The sequence below is a fragment of the Polypterus senegalus genome, chromosome 12 (genome assembly GCF_016835505.1).
Source record: "Polypterus senegalus isolate Bchr_013 chromosome 12, ASM1683550v1, whole genome shotgun sequence".
NCBI classification, from domain to species: domain Eukaryota; kingdom Metazoa; phylum Chordata; class Cladistia; order Polypteriformes; family Polypteridae; genus Polypterus; species Polypterus senegalus.
In genome coordinates, this window is record NC_053165.1 from 123279298 (window position 1) to 123304431 (window position 25134).

At 39.5% G+C, this 25134-nt stretch overlaps 1 protein-coding gene across 1 annotated transcript in view; it reads right to left on the reverse strand.

Annotated features, from left to right (window-relative positions):
* Window positions 1-5436: 5436 nt before the first annotated feature.
* Window positions 5437-25134, reverse strand: part of LOC120540515 (guanosine-3',5'-bis(diphosphate) 3'-pyrophosphohydrolase MESH1-like) — a 73479-nt gene continuing 53781 nt past the window's right edge. The window contains exon 4 of the mRNA XM_039771357.1: window positions 5437-5940. Within this exon, the coding sequence (XP_039627291.1) occupies window positions 5810-5940 (131 nt within the window). The 3' untranslated portion in view covers window positions 5437-5809. The remainder of the gene's footprint in view (window positions 5941-25134) is intronic.

Genomic DNA, 25134 nt, shown 5'->3' on the forward strand with positions numbered 1-25134 from the left:
CAGCGGAGAAGTAGTGTGTTAAAGAAGCAATGAAAAAGAAAAGGAAACATTTTGAAAATAACGTAACATGATTGTCAATGTAATTGTTTTGTCACTGTTGTGAGTGATGAGTGTTGTTGTCATATATATATATATATATATATATATATATATATATATATATATATATTACACACACACACATAAACATATATATATATACATATCTATACATATATACATACATATATATATCTACATATATACACATACATATACATACACACATACATACATACACACACATATATACACACAAATACATATATATATATATATATATATACATATATATATATACATACATATCTACATATATACACACACAGCTATTTCAGTATCAGTGCAATACGCTGCTTGTTAAAACGGATAACTCCCGCCTTACGCAAGTCTGCGTGGATATTATGAACTATCGATTTGTTCAAGTTCTATTTAAATTTTAAATAGAAGGAATTTTTATTTAGTCGACAGAAATATCTTTGGTAGGAATGGTAAAACAGACAGGAATATTATTCCTGAATAAATCAACTCAAACCTTAAACAACTTATAATATTTTGCTCTCCATAAAAATATATCCTGTCTAAATTATACAAGTTAGAAATAAAGTAAACATTAAAAGAACAAACATTCAAATTTCTTTACTCTTATGTAATTTTATATAAAAATAAACTTAGATTTTAAATATCCCAAAAGATTTTGCTCTCCATAAAAATATATCCTGTCAAAATTATACAAATTCAAATATGAACATGCTGCATAACAAAACCTGGAAATATAAATAAAATGTGTTCCTTTCAGCAATAACAAATCAAATCATTCAGTTGTCTTTGCTCATATGTCATTTTAGAGCTGGACGCCTGGCATCTTTTTGGCACAGGTTCGTTTCTGTTTGGTGTGAGGTTCTGTGTTGTGGAGATTCTCAGGATGGATTGCAGGTGCTCATCAGTGAGGCGACTCCTGTGTGCTGTTTTGTTCGTCTTTATCACTGAGAAGAGCTTCTCACACAGATATGTGCTACCAAACATGCACAAGGTTCGAGCCGCATGTAGACGGACTTTTTGTTCTTCAAAGTCACCAAAGCGCCGTGCAAACTCAGTGCGCCAGTTTATCAGCAAAGTGCGATTTGGGAACACCGTAGTGACGACTTGGTTTAACATTACTTGGCAACAGGGAAAGTGGGGCAAGGTGCACTGGTGCATTTGTGTCTCCCATAAAAGCAGCTTCACTTGAAATCACTTTGTGATTGTGCACGGGTAAAACGTCCGCTGAAGTGTCAGATTCTTATTTAATTATTCTGCTTTCTGTATCTTCTGCATTGCATTCAGGTTACCCTGATGTTTTGTCTCATAGTGCCGCCTTAGATTAAATTCTGTAATTACAGCCACATTAGCTCCACAAATGAGACACACGGGTTCAGTAAACATATACTCAGCCTCCCATCGGTTTTAAAGGCTCTATTTTCAGAATCAACTTTTCTCTCAGCATCGTGTGAGCTAGCTTCGCAATAACTTGCAGCATCATAAGCTAGACTTGATTAACGCGTAAGTGTTCGGCAAGGCAGCTGAAGCGCTGCATTATGGGATCTGTAGTTTATTGTGTTACCAGCGCTTCATATACCTGGGCCATTAATAACAATAATACAGTATATAAAATGATCTCGGGCGGATATAATTACACCGGGCGGATGTGGCCCGTGGCCCTTGAGTTTGACAAATATGGACTAAATAGAACTTGAAAAGATATATTTTTTCAAATGTGATCGCAATTCAGATAGAGTTGACGCCAAGACTACAGCCTGCATCCTCCCTCGCTCTTACTTTTTACCGCTCATCTAATGAATACACTGAGTATGGCTTTACCAAAACAATCATTGATGGCTAATAAAGTATCCATTATTCGAGTATGTAGATCGGGATATATATATATACATATATATATATACCCGCCAGATCGCAGCGGAGAAGTAGTGTGTTAAAAAGCTAGAAAAGAAAAGGGAACATTTTAAAAATAACGTAACATGACTGTCAATATACAGTATTTGTTTTGTGAGTGTTACTGAGTGTTGCTGTCATCAAGGATTTGATTATCATTATTTCTTTCAATCAGGTTCGTATTTGTAGGATGTGTTGTGTTCAAGTTACATTCCGTGTTTGTCAATCGCTGTAAAGATGACAGGTTTCATTCATCGATTCGTTTCTTACTGCATCAATAAACAGCTCGTCTTCTTCTTTATCTGAGACCTGACACACTGCATGCACGGGTTTTTTACACTGTCTTCCTTTAGCGGACATTGACTTTTTCCAACGTGTGCTTTGTTTCCGCAGTAGCTGGATTTATGAATATGCTTGTATGTATCAGACGCTTCATATTTTTGCTGCCTTTTCAATTGTGTAATTCGGTTTTGTTCAGCTTTTGGAACTGTTGCTTTTATCTGTGCACTGCGCCAGTTCACGTGAGCCACTCGGTGTACATGCATCGAAGTTTCCCAGCTGTGCTGGTGTCATCTCGTGCTATGTCCATGGCTGTATTTAATGTTACCTTAGTCCTGGCACTTAAAACTTTCTCTCGCAGTTTCGCTGAGTTTGTGTCAAACACCACCCTGACCATCTCATCTTCCTCTCCATAAGCACAGTCCTTCATCCGTGAATATTTAGTGGAGTTTGCTATTGATTGCCGCTGACGGACGGCCTTATATGGGCAGGCACTAAATTACAAACGCCAGCAGCAGCCTGTCTATGAACTTAATTTAAAGTGTAGGTTTACATCGTGCTTTGTTTCCGAAGTAGCAGAACTCATGAACATGGTTGTATATGTCACTCGCTCGCTTCTTATTGTTTCGCTGCCTTCTCAATTATATAATGCATGTTTTCTTCAGCGCTTTTTTGAGGTCTTCCTGGTTTTCTATGTACTGCGTGATTACGTGAGAGGCGTGATGATGTCACACTAAACTCCCCCACGGCGTTGAAGCTCATCTCCATTACAGTAAATGGAGAAAAACAGCTTCCAGTTATGACCATTACGCGTAGAATTTCGATATAAAACCTGCCCAACTTTTGTAAGGAAGCTGTAAGGAATGAACCTGCCAAATTTCAGCCTTCCACCCACACGGGAAGTTGGAGAATTAGTGATGAGTCAGTGAGTGAGTGAGTGAGTGAGGGCTTTGCCTTTTATTAGTATAGATATATCATAAATAGAGCTAAGATTTATTTTAAAATATCATGAAATTCAGTCAGTCAGTCATCGTCCATCCCGCTATATCAGAGCTTCTCAAAGTCGGTCCTGGGGACCCACTGTGGCTTCAGGTTTTTGTTCCAACCAGATTTATAATCGGTGACAACTGATCTCAATTAATTAGCTGGTATTTTTTTTTTCTCTTCTCTTATTCTACATTAACAAAGCACAGAGGCATGATTTTTACATTTAGAAATATTTCTGCTTTTGCTATAGATTTAAATGATTAACTCCCTTTTGTTGCTTTCATTATATTTCACCCTTTCCCTGTGTAGCTTCCAGACACCCAGGCAAACCACACCGAATCAAAGACTGCAACTACTTTAGCATCAGACTAACTAATTAGTAAATAATGCATTAATTATACAATTAGAACACCTGGAAAAGTAGAATGAAAATCAAGATGAATATATTGCTAGAAAGAAAAAAAAAAACATTATTACTATATAACTGCCTAGTATATTATACATACACACAGTGGGTACAGAAAGTATTCAGACCCCCTTCAATTTTTCACTCTTTGTTATATTGCAGCCATTTGCTAAAATCATTTAAATTAATTTTTTTCCTCATTAATGTACACACAGCACCCCATATTGACAGACAAAAAAAAGAATTTTTTAAATTGTTGCAGATTTATTAAAAAGAAAACTGAAATATCACATGGCCCGAAGTATTCAGACCCTTTGCTCAGTATTTAGTAGAAGCACCCTTTTGAGCTAATACAGCCATGAGTCTTCTTGGGAAAGATGCAACAAGTTTTTCACACCTGGATTTGGGGATCCTCTGCCATTCCTCCTTGCAGATCCTCTCCAGTTCTGTCAGGTTGGATGGTAAACGTTGGTGGACAGCCATTTTTAGGTCTCTAAAAGGCCAAGGTACAATTCTATGAATATGGGAACTTCCCAGGAGTCACAGCCTGCATAGTCGGAACCCATATTCCCATAAATCATTCCTTTAATCCAGATGCTGAAGAATACAGATGCCACAAGAACTGATTTTCTATAAATGTCCAAGGTGTATGCACTTCCCTTTTGGTTTTCAATCATTGTTGCATCTTGGAAAGTTGCAACTTGTGATTCACAGATTTTTGTCATCTTTTTTTAGTCAGTTTATAAAAGGAGATCATAGCTGATTATTGTCCTGTTATATTTTTAATAGTTGTGAAGTTTGAATTTTATATCATACTGTAATTAAGCACATTTAGTGCATTTACTATGTGATTGAAAGGCATTTTCCAGCAACATAGGGCTGCTGAGACAGGACACAAGCAGACTACGATAGGCTGACAGCAGGAAATATGTTTTATTTATTGAATGAAATAGGAAGGTGCCTTCAGCTTATGTGCCGATAAAGAAAGGAGCTGAAAATGGCAAAGCTCAAAAACAATGCTGGAAAATAATAATCTGTCTATAGGAAAATTGTATGTGTTTTTGCAGACCATGCTTACTTATAATTTAGTTTGGTTAATTTTGCCCTGTGTCCAGCTAGCAACTGGAAACAGCCAATGATGATAAGAAACTTTGTATGATTTATCTAATCTTTGTGCATTTTATTTGTGTATAAAAAGACCTCAGCAAACAGAAAAGGTGTGCCACTTGTTACAGTATGCTGTGTGCATCTAGTCACACCATCCTGTAGTTGGAGGTCTCCCACTTTTAAGATTATAAATGGTTTATGGTTTAAGCTTCCTCCTGCCTGCTTTCTCGTAAATATTTTGGGTCACCTGGGGGGATTGATATTCATTAGTACCACACTTTAAAACAGTTGGTATGTTCAGAATTTCTTTTTTGTTCACACCACACTTTCACCCAACAACAACAGAGCGATTACACTACAGCCAGGCTCATATGCGTACTAGAGTGCATGTTTGGTGCCTTTGTAAAAAAAAATACTTGGGTTCAAACCAAAAAAGATGCTTCATTGTCATCATTGCTATAGCAGTTTTTACAACTATATGAAACTTCATAGATACCCAGATCCTCCAGTAGAAGAGGATGACAATCCAGATATACATAGAGAAGGATTTACACAGAGATGCGTTTGTATTGTGTCACTTTAAATGGATATTGATGACATTGTTTTCATCCTCCTGCTTAGATCAGACACATTTTCACATGTAAAGAGCAAATAAAATGTATTTTAAAAATAAACAGATACAGCCATGACATCCAACATGAACAATATTTATTTCACAAATTCATGTATTGACATGATATTTGAACACAGTTACATTTCTCTAACACCATTGTCTCCCACTTATTGGCAACAAAGCTTAAAGACCTGGGAGTGAACATCTCTCTCCGGAACTGGGTGCTGAATTTTCTAACATGCAGGCCTCAGGTGTGTGAGACCAGGGAACTGCTTCTGCAACACTTTCACCGTCAACACAGAAGTACTAGTACTATTTTATATAGTAATTTTCATATAATAAATCATCACAAGGCACGTATTGAAAAGGAAAATGAATTTCTAGACACTGTTTTGAACTTTTCTATTTCCTCTTTTGTTGTTAGCCGCAGTCTCAGTTTTTGGAAATTACATCTCAATTCCCCGCTCTTTAAAAAGTTGATTCAGTTTTTCTTCAAGTGTTGCACTGGTTCCTCGCAAACCTTTTATCACCTGGGCTGCCCATATAAAATACTCCTGAACACGCTGCTCAGACCATCCTGTAAAGAAAAACATACAGGTACAATACATGACTGCTTTACAGAACAGTTTTAAAAATAAAGAAAAAATCCTTGTAAACTAGAAAGTACAGTGAGAGGAGAAAAAAAAATATATATTTATATTATTATATATTATATAAAGCACTGTTAAAACTGATTTATTTCCATTACATAACTGTAGATAATGTCTTTTGTTCCTTTCATGGTTATGTTTATTACTGGTTTACTGAACATACTAGTTTTAAACATTTTGCATATTCTCTGCCTATTTTCTCTTTTGTATGTGGATTATTGTCCCGCTGTGTTAACCTCAATCCCTGAAAAAGGGGGCCAATCTACCAAAGCACGGCACATAGACTTTAGGTTAACTATCATTTGTCGTCTACATATATTGGATAATTTGTTCTTTTCATTTGTATTGAGTTTATATAATTGTAATTAACATTATATAAATATATATATATATATATATATATATATATATATATATATATATATATATATATATATATATATATATATATATATATATATATATATATATATATATATAAAAACAGTGCATGTAGGCATGGACATTGAACAAACTGATGGGCCCCTGGGTGAAACACTTCGAAAGACTCTGAAACTGATCAAGAGTTTGATTGCGGCTCTGCTGCACATAATAGTCGATTGGGAGCTAAAAAGCACCTGTCAAGGTTGTTTCATAGACCACCCCAGCCAGACGCAGCATATGTGTCTGTTTGAGCCTGACTCTGTTTATCAGGTTGGCCGCTTTCAAGAGGTTCTGACTGTTTTCCGCAAACCGTGGCTCAGGAGCCTGGTCATAAAGACTCTGGGATGCTACAACATCTTTCCGCCTTTTCACAAGGTTCATTCATTTCTTCAAAATGCTGTAGATGAACTGGAAAATGAACATTCTATTAGCGAGGCTATTGTACAAGCCTTTCACAACATGGACGATCCCTCTTACTCAAAAATACGTGAAATAGCTGATGCTTTCTCTAAAAGGCATTTTTCTGTACTTGACATGACTGATGCACCTTTGGGGTTTTACGGGGAGTACGACATAGAAAAATCAGACAAAGTGTCTGAACTCAATGTGCCGGTGCTATGAAATTTAATATTTTTAATAATGTTTTGAAAATTACCAATAAAGCCTCATTTGATTGTTAAACCATTGACATTTTTCTTTCACTGTCGGCGATGGAGGGTTACTTGAAAAAAGTTTATTATAACCCGGCAAATCCTGGTAGCTTTGGGGGAAAAGACTCTTTGAAAAGAGCTCTTGAGGTTTCGGTCAGAAAAGTAATGACCAACAGGTGTCGGATTGGTTATCCGGTCAATATGCTTATACAATTCACAAACCCGCTAGAAGGCATTTTAGGAGAAATAAGGTTTATGTATCCGATATAGACTCACAATGGCAGATGGATTTAGCGGACATGACAAATGTGTCCTAGCATAATCTGGGTTATAAATATTTGTTAACATGTATCGACGTACTAAGTACGTGGGGTACGACCCCTGAAGAACAAAACGGGTAAGGAAGTGACAACAGCCTTCCAAGACATTCTGAGCACCGGGTGTACTCCAAAGAAGCTCCAGACCGATAAGGGGAAAGAGTTTTTCAACCAAGATTTTCAAAAGCTGTTAAAGAAGATCGGAATAAAACATTTCACCACAGGAAACGAATTAAAGGCCTCTGTGGTGGAGAGATTTAACCGACATTAAAATCTAAAATGTGGAAATATTTCAGCTTATAACACGAGAACCTACATCGATAAATTGCCGGATCTAGTATACTCTTACAACAAAAGTTATCATCGAAGCATAAAAATGGCTCCTTCCGATGTAAACACGTTAAATTCCTGAAAAGTTTTCAAAAATTTATATGGCGTAGCCAACCCCCTGGGGTCCGCCGTTGTTTAAGTTCAAAGTAGGAGACACAGTTAGGGTGTCTAAAACCAGACATCCTTTTGAGAAAGGTTATGAACATACATTTTTAGATGAAATCTTTACCGTATCTGAACTTGTACCTAGGGCCGGCGGTATACAAACTGAAAGACTATGATGGTGAAGAGATTGTAGGATCCTTTTACGACCCTGAATTACAGAAACTTAAAGTCGGATCCACAGATGTTTACAGGATCGAAAAAATACTGGCTAGGAAAGTTAAGAATAAAAAACGACTCATTTTAGTCAAATGGCTCGGCTGGCCAGAAAAATTTAACAGCTGGATACCGGAGAGCCATGCCCAAGATGTTCAATAAAATCCACAGTGCTCCTAATCGACTCTTCATTCTCTAGCGGTATACGATGGAGCAAAAGTTTTTGTGACTCTTCCAAGCAACGCTTCTCAGACATTTTCCCTAACAACACATTTCCAATTTCACGGCGAAGCTTGCTAAACCCATAGAATTAGAAGGTTCTTGTTAAGTCGGTCTAGCCGAATTTCAGTACCCACATACGTGGAATACCATAGACAAACCGATAGTGAATTCTACGTTTCAGCTCCGGGGGGAAAAAAAACATTACTACATTCCATGCGGATATTACAAAGGCATTCACGAATTTATTTATTTATTTGAACTTTTATGAATTCGACAACCTTAAGCCTTCCATGTTGCAGCTGGATTTGTCCCTTCTGAGACCCCTGCGAAATTCAGTTATAATGCTGTGGAAAGAAGAGTCTACGTGGTACCTGGTGAAAAGGATGAAACTATACACTTAAAAGGACAGCTGGGTCGAATATTAGGAGCGCATCCTGATCAGACTCGGGTTTAACTTATAAGGCTCCTTTCCCCCGACATCAGGGCCGGCTTTTACACTTTGTATGCGTGTATGGGATATGGTATCTCATCAGAGAGTCAGAGACAGCTACGCACCCTTTTGAGGTGTGTTCATATAGAGGATCAGGCGAATAAAATTACAACCATCACATATGACAAACCGCATTATGCCCCAGCCAGCAAGAATCATTTTGACACAGTGACTATTGAAATAAAGACGGACCAGAACAAAAACGTGCCATTTCAGTTTGGTAAGGTGATAGTGAAGTTGCATTTCAGACCGTCAGGCATTGTATGCATGACTGAAACAATGAGGTCTTACCAGGATCCAACACCTTACATCCAATATTATCAGACCCAAGCGGGTCTCTGGATCCCCTGTAATGTATGGTGGGGGGATTGGAGGCATATTTCGAGGATTGTTTAGAAGAGCTTTACCTCTCCTGAAAAAAGGCTTTGACATCGCAAAACCACATATCAAATCCGCGTCTAAAAATATTGTAAAAGATGTGATCACGGGCTATATCCAGTGCTGCAGGTGGAGTCCTAGAAAACAGGAGGGAGCGGGCTTGATGGTCATGAGAAAGACAAACGCAAGAGACCACCGGGGTCGCGTCAGGCCCCGCCAGCTAAAAAGGCCAGGCGCACTATTTTTGCAGCATTATCTAAACGTCGTCAGAAGAGGAACAAGACTAAAGCAAGCAAAAAGAAGAGAGACATTTTTTAAGAAAAGATGGCTTTCGTACACAGAATGTCCGAAGAGTGTGTCAAATCTGAACTGGATCTGTTTACGTGCCTTTCACTCAAACGAGTGTAGATAAAAGTATATACGTTGAAGTCCCACCACTCTCAGCCCTCTCTGAAGTAGCCCCGCTAGAATTTCTCATAGCCGGAAATGGGGAAGATTACCTGGACTTGAATAACACTCTTCTACACCTAAGGGGAAAGATAGTGAATGCTGAGGACTAACATACCTGCCGGGCAAAGGTCGGATTTGTCAACTACCCTATAGCCAGTTTGTTTTCCCAAGTTGATGTCACCCTGGGGACCGTCTAATATCCCAGAGTTCAAATTGTTATCCTTACCGAGCTGTCTTAGAAGGCCTGCTAAATTACAGCCAAGAGACTCTTCATTCTCAGTTTGCTACAGGACTTTTTTACAAAGATACACTTAACAAATTGGAAGAGACAGACCCCGACGGAGAAAACATCGGTTTTAATAACAGAAGCGCCTATACAGCCGGTAGCAGGACTGTTGAACTTCTGGGGCACATACATACAGATCTCTTTTTCCAGGAAAAACTACTATTGAACGGCCTAGACGTGAAGATTAAAATGGTTCGGAACAAAGATGAATTCTGCTTAATGTCCGGTGATGCCGAACGTTACAGAGTAATCATAACATCAGCCTCCCTGTTTGTAAAAAAAGTAAAAGTTTCACCGGCCGTGAAATTAGGACACGCTCATGCCCTTACATCAGCCAATGCTAAATACCCTGTGGAAAGGGTGAATATGAAAGTATTCAGTATGCCCAGGGATCCGTATGCAATCAAGAAAACCTGTTTCTGGGTCAACTACCAAAGTATGTGGTGATTGGCATGGTAGATAATGAGGCCTTTTCGGGTCTTATACACAGAATCCGTTCAATTTCAAACACAATGATGTAGAGTTCCTGGCTCTGTACATGGACGGTGAACAGATTCCTGCCAAACCTTTTCAACCAGACTTTGTAAGCGGCAATAGTGCCAGAGAATATTATAACCTGGTATTGGCCACTGGTAAGCATTTGAAGGATCAAGCTCTGGCTATCAGCCGTTCAGAGTTCTCGCAAGGATATACTCTTTTCGCTTTTGATCTAACCCCCGATCAAGAATGCGGCGATCATTTTTCATTAGTTAAAACTGGAAACATGAGATTTGAATTACGCTTCCGCGTCCCTCTCCCTCGGACCGTCAATCTAATAGTATATGCGGTCTTTGACAACATCATTGAAATCAACCAGAGACGTAATGTTCTGTATGACTACTAATAAACACCATGAATACAAAACAATTAACAGAACTACTGTCCCAAGACCCCTACACCGAAAGATATTTCCGCGGTGTGCTGGCGTGTGATCAACTACCGGAAAAAAATAACGGCTTGCTGCCATGTTTGTAGTGAATACTCACCGTCAAACCCAACCCGGAGAACACTGGCTGGGGATTTACCTCACAGAAGACGGAAAGGGGGAGTTTTTTGATTCCTATGGAAATCCCCCGGACTTTATCTACTTCCCGAAAGACATTTACCATTTCTTAAGCAAAACTGTAAACAAATCATTTACAATAACCGACAGCTTCAAAGTTGGTTCTCGGACAAATGCGGTCAACACTGCCTCTTCCATCTGCATCAGAGAGGAAAAGGTCTCCCATACACCTCTGTAATAAAAAAGTATTCTGAGGACGTGAACAGTAATGACTCTATGGTCTCTAAATTTGTTCGTTCCTGGCTTCCTTCACCGGGACTCTGTTTTTATCAGTACCCTTGCGTGCAAAGATCAGAGACCTATAAATATTTCAATAGACGGTTAAAGGATGACGAGACTCTGTAATGTGATAAAATTGTATGTAATAAACAAATAATTTTACAAATTAATAAGCAATCCATTCCAGTCTTTTTTTTCTCTGTTTCAGTCTGTAGGGGCTAACTTCTGTTTGATGGGCAGGGAGGGGGGGGCGGGTGGCTTAAAACTTTCAAGGAGTTCTCTCGTTTCATCATTAGGTACGACAGAAAATGGAATGTTCAAACCGGCCATGGCGTTTACAAATTCCTTCCACACCCGCGGTCTCCTATGTTCAGGTATTGTATGAGAAGCGGTCAGATTACGGACCAAATCCACCATGTTGGATCCGACCAAAGGTTTACCTTCTAACAGCTCTCCACGATTATTCCAAAACGCGTGATGGGGATTAACGGACATTTTATGTAAAACAAATTCAACATTTTTCTTTGATTTTACAGGCGCGCTTCTCAAAACCTCTAGCCAAACCTTGTCCTCAGACACCTTGACTGTTCCAGGCCCCTTCACCATTTTCTTCTTTTGGTAATACGAGCGTCAGACTGCTAGTTTCTTTATCGGCCTTTTTAACTAGTGTCAGATATCTCTGCAAGATAGAAGTGTAAAGCTTTACCTTCTCGTCAACCCCTATATCACAGCGCTGCAGGACGTTTCTCATTTCTTTGTCCAGTTCAGTTTCCGTGGCACTCAAGAGGTTGTTCGGGTTAGTACTCTTTTGCTGAAAAAGAGACATTTGTTGCTGCGGGACCAAATACATTTTTTGAGCGTATTCCATGTTTATGTTCTAGAAGCTAGTAAACTGGATATGAATGGCATGGCGATTAAAAGAGCTCCCAAAAAGCCTCCTTTCTGGTTCAGAATAGCTTTCTTCTTTTTTAAGGTTAGTTTTTGTCACTTATTTTTCTGACAGATGTTTTATGCTTCTTCAGTTGCTTAAACTGTTTGGGCGAAAGAGGTATATTACCTTTTAAAGTATTACAGGCTATTTCAGACAAAGCATTAATTAAATCGTCAGAAGAGGTGTTTATAAGAATTTTACGGCAGTTTCTGCTTATTCTGGCCGACATGCTGACAGAATATGTAACTTTGACTCAGAACACCTTCTTTTATCTTTTCACAGTGTACACGACCAGCCAGTCAGGCGGAAACAGACCTGTTCTTAAACGCAGGTCGTCGGGGGTCTGTGCCTTTAAATCCACTAAGAGATAGCTGTACGGTAGTTTTGCAGCATCTTCGAAAGCCTCCAAAAAGAACTTAACACGCCTCGGATACATTTGGCAGGCCAAAGTAGTAATCTGCAATTTGTCCCTGGGGTTTTTAAAAAGAGTAATATAATTGGCACTAAGATTAATCGTTCGGCTTTTCTTTCCTTGAAAGAATAAATTTTGAACCAAGTAAATGATAGACAGATTCCGATGATGAGTATATTTTGTGAAAGCTTTTTCTATTTCCTGGCTTTCGCTAGCCGATTCCATCAGATCATCTATAATGACCAAATTTATTTTCTCAGGAGGGAGAATTTCGTCGTCGCATAAAGACTTTGGGAGCCCCTCAATAAATTTTAATTGCTGAAATTTAGCCAATAGCTCATCGTACATTTTCTACCAGCAACTCTAAAACCAAATTATATTTTGAAAAGATTGAGACACAACGTGGTTTGAATGTTCCAATAATTTTTTCACATAATAGGATTTACCGGAACAAGAGGGTCCTGAGATAATTTTAGCGAAGGGGTGTTGAAGGCGGGCATCAAAATCTCTTTTAGGTCTTGTGTTGTAATCTTTTAGGAGAACCCTCTTGTTATACACCACTCTGAATTTCTTCCTGAGTGGTCTGTTTTCTAAAGTGAAACGTTTTTTATATCAATGGATCTGCTTACCATGAACCAGTAACTCTTGAGGAGGGACTTCATGAGACGTCACAAAATTCTGAACTAGATTGGTTAGTGACTCGAGGTTTATAATTTTATTTGATACCTTTTACCTTCATACACGTTTTGCCTTGTGCCATTTTATACCCATACGTCTTTGGACCGCCTGAAGCAAATTAAGTAATATAATCACCAGGATTTAACTCACTGGTGAGCTCTCCTAAATAGTCACCCAGAGGAGGATTGTACTGACCAGGCTGAGAAGTAAAAATAACTGAGTCGGTGTCGTGGTACAACACCCTTTCTCCCAGACTGTCCAGTAAATCGTACAACTCTAACCGGGCATAGGCCGTGGTGAAAGCAGCAATGACAACATTAACACTACCAGGTAGGGTATACTTTTCATCAGTGTACTTCCATTGTATTTGAGCAATCTCATCATCGATAAATTCAAAATAAGAAACATTATACTGTTTGGAGAAAATATATTGCAAGAATTCCTCACCGTCTTTGACTAAGCTAGTAGTGAGATGGAGAGGTTTTTGCCCAAATTTACCCCAAAGAGAATTTAAAAACAACTTTGAAATTTGTCTTTTGGCTGGATTTATGGCAATGTTATCGCGGTCCAATTGTACACCTTCCTTCTGATAATAATCTAAAATATAACGGTCTCGGGAAGCCTCATCTGTACACCAGGCAGGATAGCCCGAGGCCTCCAGCTTGCCTTTTAGATGAAGCTTGATATAGTCTGAGAATAACTCAGAAGCAAGGGGAGCAGAAGTGGTAGCTACAGGGGCTGAAACAGAGGAGACAGGGCCTGAAGATACAGGGACTGGAACAGAAGGGGCACAGGGGCATACTAAAGTAGAGGGAGCAGAAGTGGGAGCTACAGGGACTGGAACAGAGGAGACAGTGACTGGAGCAGAGGTTGCCAAGACAGAAGCAGAGGGAGCAGAAGTGGGAGATACAAGGACTGGAACAGAGGGGGCACAGGGGCCTACTGAAGTAGAGGGAGCAGAAGTGGGAGCTACAGGAACTGGAACAGAGGGGGCACAGGGGCATACTAAAGTAGAGGGAGCTACAAGGACAGAAACAGTGACTGGAGCAGAGGTTACCAAGACAGAAGTGGGAGCTACAGGGACTGGAACAGAGGAGACAGTGACTGGGACAGAGGGGGCACAGGGGCCTACTGAAGTAGAGGGAGCTACAGGGACTGGAACAGAGGGGGCAAAGGGGCATACTAAAGTAGATGGAGCAGAAGTGGGAGCTACAGGGACATGCCTGAACGTTCATATAAGTAATACGTTTGTGCATTTCCATTAAAGGTAATCAGCATGAAATGTACATTGCCATTAAAAACTATTACGTTTGTACATACTTAAAGACATTAAATCTAGGGGTCTTATAAACAACATTTTGACTTAAAAGTACGGCCGAAAGAAGAACTGACTCACTTTTTGCGCAACCAACCGGTCAGAAAGCGGATTTATAAAAGAACATCATTTCATCAGTTTGAAGAGAGACGATCATTAACTGCACAGATTTTGATAATCTACACTTACCAACAATCACAAAAGTATTTTTTGCCATGCCAGCCATTGCGGAAGAAAAAAGCGAAAACGCCTACCTTATGGAAAGCTCTTGGAGACACTTGGAATGCTAGAAAAGATTGTGTGGCGGGAGAAGGCTAAGAAGAACACTTTATGCAGCACCTAGGGTTCTGTACCACCTTGGAAGGGCGGAGCGTAACACGCGGGACATTTGTTAGAAAGCTCATAGGTTTAGAGTTGTTGATGTTCCTCCTCTAAGGGGCGGGGAGACCCTTTCTAGCGGCAAGGAAGCCTCCTTCAAACGCACACAGCTGTAAGGTTCACATCTAAGCAAATACTTTGTTTTACCGAGAGATCGATGTGCTAAACGCAGACGTTTGATATGTGGAGCCGTTTCTTAGATCGCCACGTGTATTTTTAGGTTGATATACTGTAAATTTGAAACATGATCAATTTTGACATTTACACGATTAACGCGGCTAAAATACAGTATCGGAAAGAGCCGTTTCTTAGATCGCCACGTGTATTTTAAAGTTGATATACTGTAAATGTGAAGTAAAGTCTATTTTGACATTTACCCGATTAACGAGGCTAAAATACCGGCGAAAGAGCCGAGTTTGTACTCGGTATATAAACAACTTTTTATCAAGTTCCACAGACAGCGAGAACTGTTTTAATAACTTTTCTTGCGAGCTTGTAAAGATCATTGTGAATATGAGAGTCGTTAGTGGAAAATATTTCATTTAATAATTTTGTTCTTAGACCATAGGAATGTAAAAAGTCTTTTTTGACCTTTATAGTTTTTAAAAAACAGTCTTGTGATTAAGTTTGCAGAGCCAGTGCTGAAAAGCGTGTTAAGAATTTTAGTAAAAATCGGGAGTGTATATGTCCTTAATTGCTTTGATTCAGGGTGAGAATAAGTATTTTACTTTATGATATAAAAAATAGAACACATTTAAATTAGATTAAGACTTTTGTTAATTGCTTAGGTTGATAACATGAAAACAGAAAGGCGCCGTCTCCCTGTGGGGACATAATTGTTGCAACGTCTGGGTGTCTTATTGCTGAGGTATAAAACAGCAGGTACGCATTTTAGATTATTATGATGTAATCAGAAAGGCAGTGCCTTCTTACGGCATGGTAATTAAATTAAAGTGTAAAGAGACAGGCTGTGATCGATCATATGGTTGAAATCATATTTGGCGCCTTCCGATGGGGTAAGTAATTGAAAAACAAGTCTTTTTGATTAATTGTTTTGAACTGGTGAAATTTACAAAGATGCGCGCAGGCATGAGGAGTGGCTATGTATTTTCTTCCTTTTAATTCTAGTGCAACTTATATCGTTTTTAGAAACGGTCGGCCAGATAATTGTATATTTATTTTCTTACTATTAGTTTATAACTTAAGAGTGAGTGGGGGGGTGAATATCGTTTTAGTTATGGCTATGCAGGAAAGATAAGTGCTTATAAAATAAAGACGTGTGTCGTGAACTTATAACTTAGAGCAGGGAGTCAATATCTTATATCGTTTTTACAAAATTAATTTTCTTACTATTAGTTTATAACTTAGAGCGATGAGTCAAAATCTTATAGCTTATAAATCATATTGACGTAGTCCATATTTTCATAAATCATATTTTCATATTTTTATATAATTGTATTTTCATAAATTATATTTTCATATTTGGGGCGGGGCTTAAAGTCATCAATCAATCTAACACCTCTTTTGACAGTTGCTTTCTGTATGTTCTACTGAAACTCATAAGTATTCACAGCCTTTGCCATGAAGCTCAAAATTGAGCTCAGGTGCATCCCGTTTCCTCTGATCATCCTTTATATGCTTCTGCAGCTTAATTGGAGTCCACCTGTGGTAAATTCAGTTGATTGGACATGATTTGAAAAGGCACACACCTGTCTATATAAGGTCCCACAGTTGACAGTTCATGTCAGAGCACAAACCAAGCATGAAGTCAAAGGAATTGTCTGTAGACCTCCGAGACAGGATTGTCTCGAGGCACAAATCTGGGGAAGGTTACAGAAACATTTCTGCTGATTTGAAGGTCCCAATGCGCACAGTGGCCTCCATCATCCGTAAGTAGAAGTTCGAAACCACCAGGACTCTTACTAGAGCTGGCCGGCCATCTAAACTGAGCGATCGGGGGGGAAGGGCCTTAGTCAGGGAGGTGACCAAGAATCCGATGGTCACTCTGCCAGAGCTCCAGAGGTCCTCTGTGGAGAGAGGAGAACCTTCCAGAAGGACAACCATCTCTGCAGCAATCCACCAATCAGGCCTGTATGGTAGAGTGGCCAGACGGAAGCCACTCCTTAGTAAAAGGCACATGGCAGCCCGTCTGGAGTTTGCCAAAAGGCACCTGAAGGACTCTCAGACCATGAGAAACAAAATGTTTTGGTCTGATGAGACAAAGATTAAATTCTTTGGTGTGAATGCCAGGCGTCACGTTTGGACGAAACCAGGCACCGCTCATCACCAGGCCAATACCATCCCTACAGTGAAGCATGGTGGTGGCAGCAGCATCATGCTGGGAGACTAGTCAGGATAAAGGGAAAGATGACTGCAGCAATTTACAGAGACATCCTGGATGAAAACCTGCTCCCGAGCGCTCTTGACCTCAGACTGGGGCGACGGTTCATCTTTCAGCAGGACAACGACCCTAAGCACACAGCCAAGATATCAAAGGAGTGGCTTCAGGACAACTCTGTGAATGTCCTTGAGTGGCCCAGCCAGAGCCCAGACTTGAATCTGATTGAACATCTCTGGAGAGATCTTAAAATGGCTGTGCACCGACGCTTCCCATTCAACCTGGTGGAGCTTGAGAGGTGCTGCAAAGAGGAATTGGCCAAACTGGCCAAGGATAGGTGTGCCAAGCTTGTGGCATCATATTCAAAAAGACTTCAGGCTGTAATTGCTGCCAAAGATGCATCGACAAAGTATTGAGCAAAGGCTGTGAATACTTATGTACATGTGATTTCTCAATTTTTTTATTTTTAATAAATTTGCAAAAACCTCAAGTCAACTTTTTCATGTTGTCATTATGGGGTGTTGTGTGTAGAATTCTGAGGAAAAAAATGAATTTAATCCATTTTGGAATAAGGCTGTAACATAACAAAATGCGGAAAAAGTGATGCGCTGTGAATACTTTCCGGATGCACTGTGTATATATATATATATATATATATATATATATATATACACACACACACAGGTGCCGGTCATAAAATTAGAATATCATGACAAAGTTGATTTATTTCAGTAATTCCATTCAAAAAGAGAAACTTGTATATTAGATTCATTCATTACACACAGACTGATGTATTTCAAATGTTTATTTCTTTTAATTTTGATGATTATAACTGACAACTAATTAAAGTCCCAAATTCAGTATCTCAGAAAATTAGAATATCAATTAAGACCAATGCAAAAAAAGGATTTTTTAGAAATGTCGGCCAACTGAAAGGTATGAACATGAAAAGTATGAGCATGTACAGCACTCAATATTTAGTTGGGGCTCCTTTGGCCTGGATTACTGCAGCAATGTGGCGTGGCATGGAGTCGATCAGTCTGTGGCACTGCTCAGGTGTTATGAGAGCCCATGTTGCTCTCTGATAGTGGCCTTCAGCTCTTCTGAATTGTTGGGTCTGGCATATTGCATCTTCCTCTTCAAGATACCCGATAGATTTTCTATGGGGTTAAGGTCAGGCGAGTTTGCTGGCCAATCAAGAACAGGGATACCATAGTCCTTAAACCAGGTACTGGTAGTTTTGGCAATTTGTGCAGGTGCCAGGTCCTGTTGGAAAATGAAATCTGCATCTCCATAAAGTTCGTCAGCAGCAGAAAGCATGAAGTGCTCTAAAACTTCCTGGTAGACGGCTGCGTTGACCTTGGACCTCAGAAAACACAATGGACCAACACCAGCAGATGACATGGCACCCCAAACCATCACGGACTGTGGAAACTTTACACTGGACCTCAAGCAACGTGGATTCTGTGCCTCTCCTCTCTTCCTCCAGACTCTGGGACAATGATTTCCAAAGGAAATGCAAAGTTTACTTTTATCAGAGAACATAACTTTGGACCAGTCAGCAGCAGTTTTGTCTTTAGCCCAGGCGAGACGCTTCTGACACTGTCTCTTGTTCAAGAGCGGCTTGACACAAGGAATACGACAGCTGAAAGCCATGTCTTGCATACATCTGTGCATGGTGGTTCTTGAAGCACTGACTCCAGCTGCTCCAGCTCCAGCTGCAGTCCACTCTTTGTGAATCTCCCCCACAGTTTTGAATAGGTTTTGTTTCACAATCCTCTCCAGGGTGTGGTTATCCCTATTGCTTGTACACTTTTTTCTACCGCATCTTATTCTTCCCTTCGCCTCTCTATTAATGTGCTTGGACACAGAGCTCTGTGAACAGCCAGCCTCTTTAGCAATGACCTTTTGTGTGTTGCCCTCCTTGGTGTCAATGGTCGTCTTTTGGACAACTGTCAAGTTAGCAGTCTTCCCCATGATTGTGTAGCCTACAGAACTAGACTGAGAGACCATTTAAAGGCTTTTGCAGGTGTTTTGAGTTAATTAGCTGATTAGAGTGTGGCACCAGATCTCTTCAATATTGAACCTTTTCACAATATTCTAATTTTCCGAGATACTGAATTTGGGTCTTTCATTAGTTGTCAGTTATAATCATCAAAATTAAAAGAAATAAACATTTGAAATGCATCCCTCTGTGTGTAATGAATGAATCTAATATACAAGTTTCACTTTTGAATAGAATTACTGAAATAAATCAACTTTTTCATGATATTCTAATTTTATGACCGGCACCTGTATATATATATATACATACATACATACATATACACACACACACACACACACATTTTATATATTTTTTAGCATGGGATAAGACATGACTTTTTCAGAGATACTTTCACGTCCCATGAGACGAGACTTTGTGCCAAGAGATTTAACCATGCCTGAAGCTGGAAATACGAGGTGTGGCAGAAAAGTAATGAGACTGGCAACACTGCAAGCGATCTGGCAATGCTGCACTGTTGTCCTTAATAGAGCACGTGTATCAGTACCCTCCCATAGCTCAGTGCGAGTTTCAACTCCTTCCGTTAACTACGTGATTTTTGTGACTGCTATTAGCGAAGTTGTGTTTTTGGTTGTGTGTCACGCAAAATGGAACATCGGAATTTGGAGCAACTTTGTGCCATTAAACGGTAAGTGTGACGTTTGAAAAGTTAAAACAGGCCTATGGGGAACATTCTTTATCCCGAGCTCAAGTTTTTCGCTGGCACAAATCATTTTTGGATGGCAGAAAACACGTTGAAGATGAACACCGTTCAGGGAGGACTTCAACTTCGAAAACCAATGAAAACATCGAATGTGTGAACACTCTTGTGAGATCAGACCGTCGTTTAACATTAAGAATGTTGAGTGAACAATTAAATTTGAACAGATTTACCGTTCATCAAATTTTGACTGAACATTTGCACATGCAAAAGGTCTGTGCCAAAATGGTGCCGAAAAACTGCCCTCTCCATAACAGAATTTTTGACCTCAAAAGGCATTCCTGTGGTTCCCCAGCCCCCTTATTCACCTGACCTCAGTCCGTGTGACTTTTTCCTAAACTGAAAAATGTCCTCAAATAATGTCATTTCGGGACTTTAGAAAAAATCCAAAAGAGTGTAACGGACATGCTGAAGACCATACCGGTTGAAGACTTCCAGCGCTGCTACCAACAGTGGGAACAACGTCTCCATCGGTGTGTAGCTGCCCAAGGGAACTACTTTGAAGGGATAACATTGATGTTTGAAAAAAATAAAAACTTTGGTAAATAAAAAATCAGTCTCATTACTTTTCTGCCACACCTCGTAAAAGACAAAGAGTAGATGACAAAGTAGAATGTCGTAAATAAATCAAAAACGTTGGCGAATTACAGATGCAGAGTGGGTAAGAGATAATGAAAGTACTAAAATCCAAAGTCTCTAAAAAAAATTATAGTAAAGACCGCATTAGCACAAACAAACGGAAAATATTACTCGGTGAAATAATGGAACAGCAAAAAGAGATTGAATATATTGTTCAGATTTAAACTTTAAGTCAGAGACTTGTAGATCGTTCAATTTGTGCTGCCATCTGGGAAAAGTAGCATTTCTTCCCAACGAAGAGGCGTATCTGCAAGAATTAAAAGATTTGTTGTTTGGTGAAAGTGAAATCCACATACACGAGCGGCAGAGACGCGAAAAGGCTGACGCGTAGTGCAGGCCCCTGGGGGTGTTGGCGAGAGTACAGAATACATACAGAAATGTGCCAACAGTACTCCATCATTATACACAGAACTGAGATAAGGTGTCTTGCAGGGCTCAGTACTGAAACCTTTACTGTTTTCATTTCACATGCTTCCACTGGGATCTATCATTAGGGCAGATTTCAAAATCCTGCTTTTACACTTTAAAGTGTTAAATGGCAAAAATACGGCTTATTTATCTGACCTTATCACGACTTACAAACCAGTCTGCTTATTATTTTCAAGGATTAATAAAACAACAGTGAGAGGTCAAGCTTTTAGTTACAAGGCCCGTAAACTGTGGAATTGTTTGCCTGCTACTATAAGAGATGCCCCTTCGGTCTCAGCTTTCAAATGCCGGCTGAAGACTCACTATTTCAGTTTAGCATATGCCGAGTAGAGCTGATTAACTGTACAGACTGCATCTCTGTTGCTAGTCATTAGCAGTAAAACATAAGTAATATGATAGTTATAATTTGTTAGTAACCCTTACCTATTCTGCGTCTCTTCTCAGTAATCAAAAGTGGCATTTGGTGCCACTGCCCACCTGCCAAGTTGTTTTGCCTGCCTAAGGTAAAGTCATCTCTAATGTAGGATTGCAGGAATCATCGGGTACAGGGGTCCTTCCATCGGACTGGCTGACCCAGCACTGACTCAGCTGTGGAATGGCCAATAGGGGGAGGCAGCTTGATGGCGGAGGTCTCCAGGACTCTGAACAAATCCAAAGTGCATTATGCAATATCATCAACTGTTGAATTCTGCTCTGTACTTGTAATATTTCTATTGCACTATTATATTTATTGTATTAAGAATTACTTGTGTTCTGTGTATTGTATTGACCCCCTTTTTTGACACCCACTGCACTCCCAACCTACCTGGAAAGGGGTCTCTCTTTGAACTGCCTTTCCCAAGGTTTCTTCCATTTTTTTCCCTACAAGGGATTTTTTTTGTGTTTTTCCTTGTTTTCTTATAGAGTCAAGGCTGGGGGGCTTTCAAAAGGCTGGGCCTGTTGAAGTCCATTGCGGCACTTCTTGTGTGATTGTTTGCTATACAAAAATAAATTGTTTTGTTTTGTATAGCTGCTGGGAAAGGTCAGGCACACTCTGTGATCCCTAATTTGTTTAGGAAGATTTGAGAATACTGTACATCATTTATGCACAACTTAGTTCCATCTGCATCTTTTCCATAATTCTCTGAAATGGATTCCCCTTTCACACCACCTAAGAATATATTATATATACTACATCGAAAGGACATCTAGGCAAGTTCCTTCAGCTCTCAATTGCAAAACAGGTCAGCTATCCTATTCTTAAGCTCATAAATTCATATCTGCTAATGATGCCAGCTACTACAGCAACTTGAGAAGCAGACTCTTTGTAATTTAAAGCAAATACTTGTTTCATCCCTTCTATCTTTTCCATGCTGTGTTACATGACTTTGCCCATTAAATTTCATAAGACAACAGGTCTCAGTTATTGTGCTGTCAGTAAAATGGGTGTATCTATACTAATAAAAGGCAAAGCCCTCACTCACTCACTCATCACTAATTCTCCAACTTCCCGTGTAGGTAGAAGGCTGAAATTTGGCAAGCTCATTCCTTACAGCTTACTTACAAAAGTTGGGCAGGTTTCATTTTGAAATTCTACGTGTAATGGTCATAACTGGAACCTATTTTTCTCCATATACTGTAATGGACTTTAGCTCGATGGCCGTGGGGGCGGAGCTGTGTGTGACATCACGCCTCCCACGTAATCACGTGAACTGACTGTGACCGCAGTACAGAGAAAAGAAGAGAGAGCTCCCAAAGAGCGCTGAAGAAAAACGGCGAATACTTTATTCGCGAGATACAAGTTTAATGAGAAGACACAAGGTATAAACGAGACTTTGGATCACTTTGTAACGGAGTTAAAATTGCTGTAGCGAGAAACTTTTAAGTGCCAGGTCTTAGCTAACATTAAATAAAGCCGTGGACATCGCAACATCACACAAGAGAGCAGCTCACGTGAACTGACTGAACACAGTACGAGTGATCACTTCCATGCATCAAACCTGTTTAAAAAAACGCATTACACAATTGACAAGGTAGGAAAAGAATATGCTCCGAGCTGAGCTCCACAGCTAACGCGGTCTTGCGGAAGCAACTTCGTCACGCTGCCACCAAATACTCACAGAAAAATCCACAAGTTAATACACACGGTGTCTCTAGAGTTTCTCCACACTCAATGTATTCCTCGCATCCCCTTTATACCCTCTGATCTCCCATTTTAATTCGTCATATTACAATCAGAGTGCTGAACTGACAACATGATATATAAAGAGAACTACAATAATCGTAATAAATGAACAATAAAACAGCAGAGAACCCGTGGATTAAATAAAAAGGCAGCTTCATTGGCAAAGCAAGGAAAAAGGATGGCTTTATATGTCGTTCGTTTATAAAACAGCGGAGAAGCTGTGTAAAGGCTGCTTCACAAAAAAACAGTGGAGCGCCTTATAAGAGCAGGCAGTCAGCTAAAGAAGGGAATCAATAAATATCTATAATCGTAAAAAAAACGAACAAAAAATAGCGTACAAGCCGTGGATTAAATAAAGGAAATGGGTACCTGAACAGTAAAGTAAGTCTCGAATAGCTACACAATAACTATAATAATCGTAATAAACGAACAATAAAACAGTACAGAACCGCGAAGCAAGGAGGAACGACGGCCTTATATGGCGATCGTTTATAAAGCAGCGGAGAAGCTGTGTGAAGGTAGCTACACAAAAAAACAGCAGAGCGCCACACTCTGAATGTATTCCTTGCATCACCGTTATACCCTCTGATCTCCCATTTCAATTGAAATGCCTCAAATTTCCAGTAAGGCTCTGCTTCGCGATGACAATTAATAAGTCTCAGGGACAGACCCTACAAAAGGTTGCCATTGATATGAGGCAACATTGCTTTTCTCCTGGACAAACCTATACGTTGCATTCTCAAAAGTAATCTCAGTGCACAGCTTGGTCATATTACAACCAGAGTGCTGAACTGATAACGTGGTATACAAAGAGATCCTTAACAGATAGTTATTGGTATATTTTCCCTTAGTTTAAAAAGGTTTTCTTTTCTTCTTAATAAAAATTTAAAAGCAGTTCTTCGTCAGCATGAAGGATTTTGCTATAATACAGTATATATATATATATATATATATATATATATATATATATATATATATATATATATATATATATATATATATATAGATATGTATATACAGTGGGTACGGAAAGTATTCAAACCCCCTTCAATTTTTCACTCTTTGTTATATTGCAGCCATTTGCTAAAATCGTTTAAATTAATTTTTTTCCTCATTAATGTACACACAGCACCCCATATTGACAGACAAAAAAATAATTTTTGAAATTGTTGCAGATTTATTAAAAAAGAAAAACTGAAATATCACATGGTCCTAAGTATTCAGACTCTTTGCTGTGACACTCATATATTTAACTCAGGTGCTTTCCATTTCTTCTGATCATCCATGAGATCACCTTCATTTGAGTCCAGCTGTGTTTGATTATACTGATTGGACTTGATTAAGAAAGCCACACACCTGTCTATATAAGACCTTACAGCTCACAATGCATGTCAGAGCAAATGAGAATCATGAGGTCAAAGGGTCAAAGAAACTGCCTGAAGAGCTGAGAGACAGAATTGTGGCAAGGCACAGATCTGGCCAAGGTTACAAAAAAACTTCTGCTGCACTTAAGGTTCCCAAGAGCACAGTGGCCTCCATAATCCTTAAATGGAAGACATTTGGGACGACTAGAACCCTTCCTAGAGCTGGCCATCCGGCCAAGCTGAGCTACCGGGAGAGAAGAGCCCAAAGATCACTTTGGCTGAGCTCCAGAGATGCAGCCAGGAGATGGGAGAAAGTTGTAGAAAGTCAACCATCATTGCAGCCCTCCACTAGTCAGGGCTTTATGGCAGAGTGGCCTGTCGGAAGCTTCTCCTCCTTGCAAGACACATGACAGTCCGCATGGAGTTTGCTAAAAGACACCTGAAGGACTCTAAGATGGTGAGAAATAAGATTCTCTGGTCTGATGAGACCAAGATAGAACTTTTTGACCTTAATTCTAAGTGG